This window comes from Chrysemys picta, chromosome 1 (assembly GCF_011386835.1).
Source record: "Chrysemys picta bellii isolate R12L10 chromosome 1, ASM1138683v2, whole genome shotgun sequence".
Classification (NCBI taxonomy): Eukaryota; Metazoa; Chordata; order Testudines; family Emydidae; genus Chrysemys; species Chrysemys picta.
In genome coordinates this window covers 229,909,935-229,924,628 of record NC_088791.1, presented here as the reverse complement: position 1 = coordinate 229,924,628, position 14,694 = coordinate 229,909,935, and the positions used below count along the sequence as shown (strand labels likewise).

At 46.7% G+C, this 14,694-nt stretch overlaps 2 protein-coding genes across 6 annotated transcripts in view; one reads left to right on the top strand and one right to left on the bottom strand.

The window, feature by feature from the left end:
* LOC101951641 (CD99 antigen) overlaps window positions 1-14,694 on the top strand; it is a 514,232-nt gene that overhangs the window by 191,133 nt on the left and 308,405 nt on the right. The window lies entirely within an intron of this gene.
* LOC101950448 (arylsulfatase D-like) overlaps window positions 1-14,694 on the bottom strand; it is a 28,384-nt gene that overhangs the window by 5,723 nt on the left and 7,967 nt on the right. For all 3 annotated transcript variants that reach the window (XM_065580763.1, XM_065580761.1, XM_065580764.1), the window contains exons 4-7: window positions 11,602-11,724; window positions 4,356-4,779; window positions 1,811-1,947; window positions 1,453-1,587 (exon numbers count right to left, since the gene is read on the bottom strand). In XM_065580763.1, coding sequence (XP_065436835.1) covers window positions 1,453-1,587; window positions 1,811-1,947; window positions 4,356-4,779; window positions 11,602-11,724 — 819 coding nt within the window. The remainder of the gene's footprint in view (window positions 1-1,452; window positions 1,588-1,810; window positions 1,948-4,355; window positions 4,780-11,601; window positions 11,725-14,694) is intronic.

Here is a 14,694-nt window from a genome sequence, read left to right as displayed (position 1 = left end):
ATGGGAAAATGGGCAAGCAAGCTTTCAAATATATGTTCTTCGGCAATAATTTTCTTTCTTTTTCCCCTCACATTGCTCCTCTTGCACTCAGCTGTTAGTCTACATCCTTTTGTAGGGTCAGAATGGGGTGACAGGAAACTTTTGAGAGCCTACACCAAATAGCCCCATGGCCTAGCAAAAAGGGAGGGACTGGACACTCTCTGAGAACACACAAGACTGAAGGTATGAAAAACGTCTTAAACAGCACTTAAAGAGCCTCATCCCCCATTTTAATTCAGAGTTTCAGTACAGACACTGGTTCTGTTTAGACATGGGCTAACATTTTCAAAAGTGACTCTTGCATGTAGGATTTAGTCACTTAGGAGTCTAAAACCTAAGTGCCTATTTCACTTTTGAAAATGAGATTTAGGCTCCAAAGTCACTTAGGTGGTTTTGAAAAAGTTACCCAAGAACTTCAAGACTGGAAACATGAATCTGAATAATACAAAAGCTATCATATACCCTTATTTGAACTTTCAGTCAAATGATTTTCCCTAACCACATAGCACACAGGAATCAGACAGCTATAGAGAGAATAAGAATTCTACACAGATCAAGCATCAGGATGCTCAGACTGCCTACGTGCTGAAGAAAAGATGTGTATTGTGGCACAGTTGGGTACACGAATATAGCCATCAGGTTTCCATGTCTTTTAGCTGCTCGCCATTGCAACCTTGTTTCCCCCTGCCCTCCAAATCCCATCAGACTCATTCACCAAATCTATAACGTGCTGCTTCCATTCAATGGCAGCAATCAGAGCCAATTTACAGTCCAGCTGCATGAAGAAGAGCCAGGAGCTAGCAAAAGTTCCTCCTCCCCCTCCCCGAAAACAGGCGAACTCTCCCTTTCAGTAGTACACAATTTCCACAGCTCAGGGAGTCACAGTTTCAACTCTTTGCCCCTGGCTGTGTAGTTGGCAAGTGCTACACTAAAAATCAGGCCAGGTTGCAAAATTAATACAAGCTGCAGTTTGAAAAATGAAAACATTTACATTCTTTCTGATTGGCATTTGTCTTGTTTAGAGTATATTGAAAGCAACAAAACCGTGCAGTGATTGCCTTCTCACTGTAAGGGACAGCACACTCCTCCTTTCCTTTTCTGTTCTGATTACCCATGTATCTGGGATAATATTTTTCTCTTCCATGGGGCCTTCCATCCTAGGAACAAATATTGATGTACAGGCGTTATGCAAGCTTCACAATACTACTGTGAGACAGGCAAGTTTAATGCCTTAATTTCAGAGAAACGAGATGCAGCACAGAGAGATTAAGTTTGCTGTCCATGGTTACACATGACATCCGTGCTAGAACCAGGAATAGAAACCAACTCACATTGAACCCTTCGGTGTTAGTCAAGCAAATTAATTTTCTATTGCATTTCTTAACTTAAAAGAAATCGTACCGTAATTCTTACCTTTATATATGCCATTCCAGCCACCTAGCTGAGTTTTTCCTTCTTGAGCCTCCAATTGTCCTCCATGGTCAGAGGCAAAATATGTGAATGTGTTGTTTTTCAAATCTTCCTTGTCAATAGCATCAAGAATTTTGCCTGTAAATTAAAAGAAAGACAGCAAAACAGTCAAAAGTTTGCTATGAATCAAACAAAAAGATCAAGATCTAATTAAAATGATTAGGGAACTAAAGCTTTGCAGAGCCCTTGCAGAAATCTTTAATAGCTTTTAAGACTCTAAAAGCTTGGTTGATATCAGTATTGCACCTTTTAAAATCCACTGATACATTTAAAGAAAATCTCTTTCATAAAGGACACTTACCCACCAACCAATCCATTTCTTCTACATTGTCTCCATATAAACCGTGTCTGCTCTTCCCAAGAAATTTCTCCGTGGTGAAAAGGGGTGTGTGAACATGTAAAAAGGAAACGAAGAGGAGGAATGGTCCATGCTTGTTTCTTAAAAAATTAAATGAATATTTTTGTTGTGCACTTGGAAAATTCTAGAAGCTTTCACATTCAACATGCACACACATAGATTATAAGTAGAACCACATTCATCCTGACATAATGCCATTGACCTCAATTTGGCTGGTCCACGGAGCATTGTCTCTCGTAATGTGCACAATGGATGACACTAGCTATTTTGGGGGGGTAATGTCTCTCCCCAGAAGGGTTTGCATTACAATGCACTAAACAGTACACTGTTAGCCCGATAGAACGCTGTCCTCGGGATCCAAAAAATCTTACCATGTTATAGGTGAAACCACATCATATCGAACTTGCTTTGATCCGCCGGAGCGCACAGCCCCGCCCCCGTAGCTCTGCTTTACCGTGTTATATCCGAATTCGTGTTATATCAGGTCACGTTATATCAGGGTAGCGGTGTATATATTTTTAAAACAATTGCCTTAGTGAGAACAATCCCAGAACCTCCTCACAAGAGGGCTTTACCTCAACACAAAATTTAGCTATTTTCCACTCCATAGTAAAGAGAAAGAGAGAGTATGGCACCATGGAAGGCTGTAAACTGAGTGAAAGAAAAAAGAGGGACACATGATAATGGAACAGTTAGGCAGAAATAAATGTCAGACTTTAAGGTGTAAAACCGTTATCACATGTAGTCAGGAACGGTAAATTTTTCAAAAACACCCCTATGACTTAGGCTTCTAACTCCAATTTTCAAAGCAACTTAGACACCTTTACTTACAGAAATATTTAGATGCCTAAAGATGCAAATAGATGCCTAGAGGAATTTTCAAAAGTGCCTAAGTGAGTTAAGCATCTAACTGAGTGGTGGGCAAACTGCAGCCTGCAGGCCACATGCGGCCCATCAGGGTAATGTGATTGCGGGCCATGAGACATTTTGCTGATGTTGACCATCTGCAGGCCCGGCCCCCCGCAGCTCCCACTGGCTGCAGTTCACCGTTCCCAGCCAATGGGAACTGCGGGAAGCAGCAGCCAGCACATCCCTGCAGCCCGGTATTCCCTGCAGCCCCCATTGGCCGGGAACGGCCTGCGGGATGAGGTTGCCCACCACTGACTAACTCCTACTGAAACTCACTGAAAGTCAGTAGGACACAGGCTCCTAAGTGCCTATGCCACTTTTGAAAATGGGACTTAAGCACTTTTGAAATTTTTACCTGAAGTTTTGTCTGCTATGTATAGCACAGTACAGTTATCTGGATGTCTCATAGGGCTTTTTGTAGTTTGTTCCCTTCCAGATGAGCACCAAAGGGGATGAGCTGCTGCAGGAGGCAGGATAGCTGACCAAATAGATCAAATGGTCAGATTTACTATAGTTAATTTGTCTATATTCTTATGTAAAAAAAATAAAGATGTCTGAAAGGGAGTAAGAGCAATATAAGCCAGAGAGAATAGCCTAGCAACCACTGTAGGAGAATTGCTGGATTATGTAGTGCTGGACCAGAAACAACCCTCCATTAACAGAGATGGGGGGCTGGCAAGAGAGAAAGAGCAGCCTGAAAGCTAAAAGATGGGACAACAGGCTAGTAGTGGGGGTGGGAGGGAAACAATAATGGAAACCTAAAAAATAAGTAATTGCCAAAGAGCATGTTTTATTTGCAGCAGTCTTGTGCTGTAATGGTGCCACTCTTCACTGGTACAGTGGAGAGTATAGCCCATCGCAAGCTTTTATGGAGTATAGCCCATCGCAAGCTCTCCATAAAAATTACTTATTCTCTCACTACAGCTTTTCAAAAGCATTTACGTGACTTTGGAGCATGCACCCCACCGATTTTCACTGGGACTTACGAGCCTAAATCACCTGGCACTTTTGAAAATCTCACCCACATGGGTCATCAATATGGCCCCAATTCCGCAGTGACTTACACCTCAGATGATACCATGGACTTTGGCCCAGCAGTCTTTCATGATAAATATGAAGAGATAGATTTAGTTAGGAAAAAAAACTTTTAGAGTTTGTCTGATAGCTGGGGAAGCTACACAGTGTTGTTTTGCAAATAATAAAAAAATTGAAAAATGAGGCCTTAGTCACATATGTCACCTGGTTAAAACCTCTCTTATTTGAAAAGCTCCAGGTAGCTGAAAAGATCCAGGATTGCTGAAATAAAGTCGAATCCTTGGTGTACTCATTTGTTGTCAATACTCAAAATGCTCTCCCCATTAACATGTCATTCATACTGGTACTCTTTTCTTGGCTCCAGAAACCAAGTCAGTGAGCATGTGTTTGTGGGCAGAAATTTCTTATGTGCTTCAAAAATATTTGAAAAATAATTATCCAGAGACATTAACAGCTTATGCAAAAAAACCCACTTGCACCAAGGATCTTAAAAACACTCCTGGGATCTTGTCTCCTTTAAGAAAAAAGGAAGGTCGTTAGTTACCTTTCAATAAATGAAACTGCTTCTTTAAGCACGAGGGCAGCCGTCCTTTCCAACTTCATTGGTTGTTCAGTAATGTCATAGTTCCTCATCAGGATACAGTTCCAATATCGCACAAATCCATAACTGGAGTACCAGGAAGTGAAAAAAAGTGAGACAGCTAAGGCAAAGCAGGCAACTATTTTCCAGCTGGCGGAGATCAAGCCAGTAAGCTTTCCAATGGTAACTGTGAGCACAGCAAGGGCAATTATTTGAGTGTAAAGCCAGAGTTTGGCTTGAAGGGCTGCATCCAACTCGGGAGGTTTGTTTTTCTGACAGTTGTTTAGAAGAGTAAAAGGCATGCCATAAAAATAATCAAAACCATGGTTTGAAGGGTGGTGGCAGTGATCACTGAGAGCTTCACAGTTCATACCCTGATGCCACTTCCCTGAAAGTTAAATAAACAAAGAAAGGCAATTGTTAGGGCTGGGATTTTCAAAGACGCCTTAGGAGAGCTAAGTGCCCATTTAAATGACAGTTGGGCACATAAATCTCCTAGGTTCCTGTAGAAGAACTCGGTCGGGGCTCGTCCCTCTGCGGGGCTGTGGGGCACCACACCGCCTCGCTACACCATTTCTGCTGGGTTGGGGAACACCCAGTCTATGGCCCAGACCTCCAGGCAGGGCTGCTCAAGGAGTACCGCATAAGCCCCGGCCCTGGGTTAGGGCGAGGCAGCAAACAAATAGTCAGAGGCTCAGGCCCTCAGGCAGCGACTGAGCAAATAGTTCAATAGAAGCCCAGGCCCTGGGTCAGGGCGGGGCAGCAAACAAACAGTCAGGGACTCAGGCCTTCAGGCAGGGACTGACAAATAGCTCAATAGTAAACCCCAGGCTCCTGGCTCTGAGCGTTTGGGGAGAGGGGGAGACTGCCACCCGTGAGTTGGGTGGCAGGGGGAAACGCAGGCCCACCCACTCCACTGAGTCCCAGCCTGGGGCCCTAGCAGCGGCAGAAGACCCGCAACACACTGACATTGGTTCTGGCAATGCCGCCGCCAGACTAGGGTCGGCTGCCCCAGGGCTACTTCCGGACTCTCCCTCGTAAGGTACCTGTGTTAGGGCGGTGTCCTCAGAGGTTTCCAGCACCATCGGTTCCTCTGGGTAGCTGGCGAGGGGTAGGCTCGGCTGCTCCTCTAGGTAGCTGGCAAAAGGTAGCCTTGGCTGCTCCCCTGGGTAGCTGGCAAGGGGTAGCCTTGGCTGCTCCCCTGGGTAACTGGGAAGGGGTAGGCTTGGCTGGCCCGGCCAGTCCTCGGGTCGGCCGCGGCCTGCCGGCATCTCCCAACCCGGAGCTAGGCCACAGGCGTCTGGCCTCTCTGGCGGCTGTGGTCCAAGTGAGCTCTGCGATTGGGCTTTTCTACTTCCTGTCCTGCGCCGTGACTCTGGGGAGCGGGCACAGGATCCACTGGCTCTGCCCACGTTGGTGTCAGGGGAGGTTCTTCCCTCTGCGGGGCTGAGGGGCAACACACCACCTTGCTACACCCCCGCCCCCAAGGCTGGCTCACGATCATCGGGGCCAGACCTGTCCAACTCTCCCAGGCGGGACAAGAAGTCTGAATTCACGTGGTCCTTACCGACCCTATGGCAGACAATAAAAGCATTGGGCTGTAGTGCCAGGTACCAACGCGTTAGCCTCATATTATTATTTTTCATTCTGGCCAACCACTGAAGCGCGGCGCGGTCGGTGACTAGTATGAACGGGGCCCCAAGGAGGTAGTAACGCAAGGCATCACAGGCCCATTTTACTGCCAGGGCCTCCTTCTCTATCACCGCGTAGTTCATCTCTCGTGGAAACAATTTCCGACTGAGGTATACGACCGGGTGTTCTTCTCCATCCACCTCCTGAGACAGGACCGCCCCTAGTCCTACCTCCGAGGATCCGTCTTTGAGGGCCTGGAAGGTGTTGTCGCACTCCGTGGGCCAATCTATACGTCAGGGGCTGTTTTTGGTCAAGAGTCCAGTTAAAGGGGCTGCGATAGATGCAAAACCGGGAATAAACCGTCGGTAGTAGCCCGCAAGTCCCAGGACTGGCGTACTTGGTGCTTCGTGGTGGGTGGTGGGCAGGCCGCCAGGGCCTGAACCTTCCCCACGAGAGGTCTCACCTGTCCCCTCCTGATAGTGTACCCCGGTTGGTGGTCTCTTGCCATCCAATGCGGCATTTTTTTGGACTGGCCATTAATCCCGCTGCCCGCAGGGAGCTCAGGACTGCCACTACCCGTTCCAGGTGGTTCTCCCAATGGCAGCTGTAAATAACAACATCGTCCAGGTACGCTGCCGCATACTCTCGGTGAGGTTGAAGGAGGCGGTCCATCAGCCAATGAAACGTTGCAGGAGCACCATGGAGACCGAAGGGCATTCGAGTGAACTGGTAAAGGCCCGTGGAGGTGGCAAATGCGGTCTTTTCCTGGGAGGCAGGGTCGAGTGGGATATGCCAGTATCCTTTGCTCAGATCAAGAGTAGTGAGAAAGTGAGCTTCTCCTAAGTGGCCCAGCAGTTTGTCGACCCGAGACATTGGGTACGCGTTGAATTTTGAATTGATGCATCGGAAATTGATACAGAACCGCTGCGTGCGATCGGGTTTGGGAACCAGGACTACCAGGCTGCGCTATTCGCTTTGCAATGGTTCAATAACCCCCAACCCTAGCATCGCTCGGACTTCCTCCTCGACGACTTGCCGCATACGATGTGGCAAGGGCCTATTCGATTCCAGGATCACCACCCCAGGCTCTGTCTGAATGGCATGGTGAACGAGGGTCGTGTAGCCCGGCTGGGCGGTGAACGTTCTGGGGAATGCCTGCAGGAGGCATTGGGTCTGCTTTCATTGCTCCTCAGTCAGGGATTCTCCGAGCTGGGGCATTGCGGAGTCCTTGGTCGGGGTTACACGGGGCCTCAACTCGGGCTCCGGTGGAAAGGGATTAATTAGAAGGCCCTCTCGTTCTCGCCAGGGTTTCAGGAGGTTAATATGATATCGCTGAGTTTTCTTCCGCTGGTCAGGCTGATTAATCTCATAGGTGATCGGGCTGATCTTCCGAATCACCTTATATGGCCCCTGCCAACGGGCCAGTAGTTTTGACTCACTGGAGGGCAGGAGGAGCAGAACCCGGTCGCCGGGTTCGAACTCGCGGAACCGGGTCTCCCGGTTGTACATTTGGGCCTGAGCTTCCTGGGCCGCCTTCAAGTTCTCCCGAGCTAGAGCTCCTGCTTGCGCAAGATGTCCCTGCAGCTGGAGGACGTATCTCAGAAGGCCCTGGGCTGGGGACGGGGCTTGCTCCCAGGTCTCCCTCATGAGGTCCAGCAGCCCCCTCAGACGACATCTGTACAACAGCTCAAAGGGGGAAAATTTCATGGAGGATTGGGGTACCTCACGGATGGCCAGAAGCAAAGGTGAAGTAGCTGATCTCATCAGTGCAGGTCCTCTGGGGAAAACTTGCTCAGCATGTCTTTTAGGGTACGGTTGAACCATTCCACCAAGCCGTCAGTTTGTGGGTGGTAGATGGAGGCGTGTAGTTGCTTAATCCCCAGGAGGTTGCACACCTGCCGCAGCAGCCTGGAGGTGAAGTTGGTGCCCTGATCTGTGAGGATTTCCCGGGGTAAGCCCACGTGGGCAAAGACCTTTAGGAGCTCATCAGCGATGGCCCTGGTGGTGATGCTCTGTAGTGGGACGGCTTCGGGGAAACGGGTAGCGTAGTCCACAATGACCAGTATGTACAGAAATCCTGCCCTGCTTCTCGGGAGAGGCCCCACCAAATCCATGGCCACTCGCTCAAATGGCGTTTCCACAATGGGCATGGGGATCAGAGGGGCCATGGGCATCCATGGGGGAGCAGCCAGCTGACACTCTGGACAGGAACTACAATAGTTCCGCACCTCCTGGTGCACCCCGGGCCAGAAGAATCAGGTCAGAATTCGGGTGAGGGTCTTTTCCTGGCCCAAGTGCCCTGCAGCCGGGATGTCATGGGCAAGTTTCATTACCGCTCGTTGGTGGCATCGAGGCACAAGCAGTTAGGTCTGGACTTCTCCGGTGTGGGGATCTCGGTCCACCCGATAGAGGCGGTTGAGGCGTAACTCGAAATGGGGCCACACCTTGGCCCTGCTTGGATGGATCAGAGCGCCATCCACGGCCGCCAGCTGCTCATACACTTGACTAAGGGTAGGGTCCCCCCTTTGGTCCCGGCAGAAGTCAGTGCTGACCCTGGGGTCGTCAGCAGACATTGGCAGGGGGTCCTCAGGCCTTCCTTCCTGCCCATTGGGTCCTGTTCCTCTGCCTCTTCTGCGGGGGTCTCCCAGCAACTTCCAATGCTGGGATGACGTCGGGGCTTTCCTCGGCATTCAAACGAAGGACGCCTGGGAACTTTGGCCAATCACATCCCAAGATCACGGGGTAGGCTAGTCGTGGAGATAGGCCAACCACCAGCAACCGCATGACCCCATCTATGGTTAGTCGGACTCAGGCACTGGCGTAAGGCCGTATGTCGCCATGGATGCACTACAACTGGATGGTTCCCAGGCGGGGGTCCGCCGGAAAGGCTTAGCTTCGGCGGACTAGGGTCTGGCCACAGCCGGAGTCAATCAGGGCCAAGGTCAGGCAATCCCTGACAACTAGGGGCACTGTGATGTTGGTGGCCTGCGGCGGTCAGGCGCGGTTTTCCCCTGCGCCAACGTGACCAAAGCAGCAATTCATCTCGGTGCAGTCCTGTTGCAGGTCTCCACGTTTCCCACAGGAGAAGCAGGGCCCAGTTCTGGTCATCTGGGCTGGGCCGAGCCTCCCCACTAGCTCTGGGGGGGCTTCGATGGATCCTTCCGCTCCCTGTATCTGGGCCCACGGGGGCTTGTCGAGCCGGCCCTTCGGGACGTTTATAACAGGGCTCCTGACTCTGTGGAGGGTTTTGCAGCTCGATCCAGGCGCTCCCCTTCCTCTCTAGGTTAGGGCGCTCGGGACCTTGTGGGTGGGCTGGAGTAGCTTCCGCCGCAAGGAAATTTTCCATGAGAGCTATGGCAGCAGCTACTATCGGAGGCTGATGGCAGAGGACCCAAGCCCTTCCCTGTGACGGGAGGATATGGACAAACTGTTCCAGGATGACTTGCTCAGTGAGCTCATGGGTTCTGCATGTCGGGCTGTAGCCACCGCTTGCACAGGTCCCTCAGCTCCTGGTCCGCCAACCGGGGTCGGGCGCCCAGGGTGTAGGTCAGACTCCGGAACCACTGCCGGAAGGTTTCCGGTCTAACGTCTAAGGCTTCTAGAATCACCGCCTTTACCCGGGCATAGTCCCATGCATCCTCCGTGGATAGCCCCCAGTACACAGTTTGGCAGTCCCCGTCAGATTTTAATTCTCTCTTTTATACCTCTATAACTAGCTAAGTGATAAAAATACACCTAAATTCTTAAAATATAGGCCTTAATATCTATACCCTAGCACAGCCCATTTTCTCAGGGCTAAATCATTTATCTAGTGTACAGCCTAAACAGCAAATAGAGCTCTCAATGTTCTTAAAAATGAAGTTTGCAATTATGTTAATACTACATTTGGTTCCTCCCATTACCTCACTTTTTAATTTAAAAAAATTGTGGGTTACCACATACTGAGGCATGTATTAACCCCAGAACATTCTGAAAGGTTCACGAGTCTCAAAAACTTTAGATCCAAGATGGCAAAGGTGGAATAGCACACTAGATCACCTTGCGATCAAGTAAGACAAGATGCGAGGAATCTTCCGTCAGTGCCAAGAAGCAGACAACTACCTGAAGAAGGATAATTTTAATTCACTGACAGCCAATGGCCAAAATGAAAGTGGTCACTGAGTTTGTATTGGGAGCTGTTAAGATGCCACTTTTTTCTTGCTGAGAAAATATCTGAGTTAAAAATAACCTTTGCAGAGGAAAAAAATTGAAGGTAATGGTTAGCACATATGGAACAGTCTAGTGAAAGGGTGAAATTCACCTAAATGAATCAGCACAAAAATATTCTGATGAAAAATCAAAATATTCTCTTTTTTCGTGATGATTCGTCAATAAACAAATTCAAGTGATTTCATGTCCTAGGATTTTTTGGCATCTCTACTTGTGTGTCTATATACTTTTAATATTAGCTTTTATTCTGTGATCTGTAAATAAATAAATAAATTCCTGGATTAGTCTTCACACCTCTTCAGAAAAAAGCACCTGCTCTTCTCACCTATCATTAGGGGTTACAAAGGCAAACAGTACCAATGACTTGACTGCTATGCTATACCATCATACATTTAAATAGTACTTCACATTTTCAAATGCTACTTAATAATCCAGAGACAGAACAAGCTATTCCTGAACACGGCTGGGCTCATCTATCTATGAGTGGGGAACATATTATATTAGCCAGTTACGTACTACCTACTTGCTGTTAATTTCTATATCCCTTTCCCCCTCTAAAGCCAAATTAAATGTTTAACGTCCTTCCTTTGTTGGATGTGTATCTCTCTCTATATATATCAAAGGAAGCACTGAGAGAGTTTTGTTAAGCTTTGGAAAAGCTCCTGGACCTAGTACAATGCTTAGTTGTTCTAACCATTGTAACCATGCCACTTCTTGGACATTTTTTACGTCTCCTATTTTATGCTTCACTGAGTTCAGATCATTAAATGTCCAATAGTAATGTTAGCTCTTTGGGGTGGGGACTGTCTTTTCATTATGTGTGGGTAAAGCACCTACCACATTAGGGACACAAGCCCCAATTGGGAGTCTCTAGGTCTTACCACACTACAAATATTAAACAGTACTAGTTTGTTACAATATAGGATGAGTGTAAAGCTATCATAAATATCAGAGAGGTAGTGTTTCCTAATGGATAGAGCACTGGAGGGTGACTCAGGAAATCTAGGTTCTATTCCTGGCTCTGCCACAGGCCTGCTGGGTGACCTTGGGCAAGTCCTGTGCCTCAGTTTCTCCATTTGTCAAATGCAGATAATAATACTGACCTACTTTGTAAAGCACTTTGAGATCTATTGATGAAAAGCACTACATAAGAGCTAGATGATCACGATGGTACCTTCTGGCCTCAAAGTCTATAAGGTATTATTACTACTATTATTAATATAGACACCTGCATTTATTAGTTATTTTTTTCACCTGCTCAGGAGCTACACATGTGTGACTGACAGACAGTTGAGAGAAAACAAAAACCCAAACAGTCTCCCAAAAATCATTCCTGTGCCAACTCATGATAAAACATATTCCTACATACCTATAAGTCCCGTGGTGTAACCCTGCTGACGCAGCACCTTGGCAAAAGTGGTTTCATTTACAGGAAGTCCTCCTGACCCAGCATTCCACTGCAGGGCACGATACTCATTACTGGAAGCCATGCCTGCAGTACATAACAAAATACACCTAGTCATTTTCTGCTTGATTTTTAATTGTTTTCATTGCTTAGGTCACACTCCTGCCAAAATTTAAGCAGAGTTAGTTAATATCTTTTATTGGACCAACTTCAGTTGGCGAGTGAGACAGAAGAGCTCTGTGTTAGCTCAAAAGCTTGTTTCTCTCACCAATGGAAGTTGGTCCAATGAAAAATATTACCTCATTCACCTTGTCTCTCTAATGTACTAGGACCAACAAAGCTATAACTACACTGCATAGAAGATTTATGCATGTACTTAACTTTGAAACTAGTGGAACTATTCATGGAGCATAAAGTACAGCCACATAAGTCTTGCAGGATCAAGGCCATAAGAATAAAAAGTAGAAGTCCCAAATTGTTTATATACTAATGTACGTATTTGCACCACACTCATTATTGCAGTATCAAAGCACTTCAGTGAGTCAAGGACAAAGCAAGACAATATTTTACAATAAACAAATAATATTTGGCACTGTTTTTTGCATCGAAGAGGAGGGATGGCCCATGCTTTAGGGCATTAACCTGGGAATTGGGAAGCCTTGGTTCCACTCCCTGCTCTGTCACTGACAGCTCTATCTAGTACCATGTGACTTGCAGAATTGCTAAGATTGTACTTATAGCTAAGAAAAGGGGGGGGAGGGGAAGTGATCCAGGGAAATAACAAACCAGTTAGTTTGTCCTCAGTAGTATACAAGGCTTTATAACAAATTGTGAAGGACAGAATAATTAAATTAAAGGAGGTAAATGGTAAAGGGGATGTAATGCAACAAAGGTTTGCCAAAGATAGATCATGCAAGTCTCACCTGATTTTTAGAGAAAATGACTGATTTTTAGATAAAGGAAGTGCAGTAGATCTAATATACTTGGACTTCAGTAAATCATTTGACATGGTACCACATGAGAAATTTTTAGTTAAATTAGGGAAGGTGGGGATCAGTACGAGCATTGTAAGGTGGATGAGGAATTGTGTAAAAAGGGAGAAGACATCAGGTTGTGCTGAAAGGTGAATTATTGGACCAGAGGGAGGTTACTAGTGGAGTTCCTCAAGGATCAGTCTTGGGACCAATCTTATTCAATATTTTTATTAATGACCTTGGTACAAAAAAGTAGAAGTGTGCTAATGATGATCATTTGCTGATGATACGTAGTTGGGAAGCATCATCAATATGGAGGAGGATTGGAATGTTACACAGGAAGATCTGGATGACCTGGAAGACTGGAGTGATATAAATGGGATGAAATTCAACATAATACACTTCGGGTCTAATAATAAGAATTTCTGCTACAAGCTGAGGTCTCATCAGTTGGAAGCGACAGAGGAGGAGAGAGACCTGGGTGTGGGGTCAATCACAGGATGACTATGAGTCACCAGCGTGATGTTGCTGTGAAAAAGGCAAATGCAATCCTAGGATGTATCAGGTGAGGCATTTCCAGTAGAAATTGAGAAGTATTAATGCCATTGGACAAGACCTCATTTGGAATACTGTCTGCAATTCTAGTCACCCATGTTCATGAAAGATTAATTTAAACGGGAACAGGCGCAGAGAAGAGCTAATTGAATGATCAGGGGAATGGAGAGCCCATCTCATGAGAGGAGACTTGGCTTGTTTAGTCTAGCAAAAAGAAGGTCAAGAAGGAATATGATTGCTCTCAATATATAAGGGGGTAAATACCAGGGAAGGTGAAGAGCTATTTAAGCTAAAGGACACTGTCAGCCCAAGAACAGTTACATATAAACTCACCATGAACAAATTCAGTCTGGAAATTAAAAGAATGTTTCTAATCATCGGAGGGGTGAGGTTCTGGAACAGCCTCCCAATAGGCATTGCAGGGGCAAACAACTTAACTAGTTTCAAGAGAGAGCTGGACAGATTTATGAGTGCAATTGTCTGACAGAATTACTTGTGATGGTAGGGGAATCTCAGCAATCCTGGGGCTGACATCTGGTTTCTGTCTTATGTTCCTAAAGCTCATGCTTCAGGCTTTCAGCTGGCCACCTGCAGGGGTCAGAAAGGGAACCCCACACCCCAGTGTATTTTGTTAGGAGCTTTTTTTGTTTGTTTTTTAAATCTTCCTCTGAAGCATCAGGAATGGCCAAGCTGGAGATGGGACATTGGACAGAGTGGGCCAGGGCTCTGAGGTGGCACCAAGCATATTCTCTCTCAGGTGTGTGGCTGGCTGGTTCTTGCTCACATGCTAAGAGTCAAAACGATACTATATGAGTAGTTGGGAAGGAAGTTTCTCCCAGTCACATTGGCAGTGACCTTGGGGGGGTTTTCACCTTCTTCTGTAGCATGTGGGTCACCTGCCAGAATTTTCTGGGTATATCTCACTCAATCTTTTTCATATCACTGCAGGGGCCCCAGGCACTGGTGCACTTCGTCCCTCTTTATTCGCTGCCTGCGACACATAATAGTCTCCTGTGGGCTGTAATCCTCTGGCCTAATTTCAGTTGTTGGGTTTACTCTGTGGGTGCTGGGTGGTGCTGGTGGCCTGTGATACACAGGAGCTCAGACGAGGTCGTCCCTTCTGGCCTTAGTCTTGTTTTGCCTCAGTTCCCCTATCTGAATAATACTTTCCTACATTGAAGGTTGCAAGACACTCAGTAATGCCTTGCACTAATAGGGCCAGATAGATCTCTGAGTCTCAAAATTCATCACAAACATCAATTAAGTCACCCTTGTAAGGCAGATAAATATTATCCTCATTCTGCAGGAAGGAATGAAACCCAGTCCCTAGGCTTTAAACACAAAAGTATACTTATCTCCTCCATGTCTTTGGCTTACACAAGTTTAGGCAAGCTAAGACCAATGTCAAATCTGCATACCACACAGTTTATAACTCTCACATATTTTGTGCTAGTGTTCACATTTATATCAGCTTAAAAGGCACTTCTACAGTTCTGTAAAAAGCAACAGAGGGTCCTGTGGCACCTTT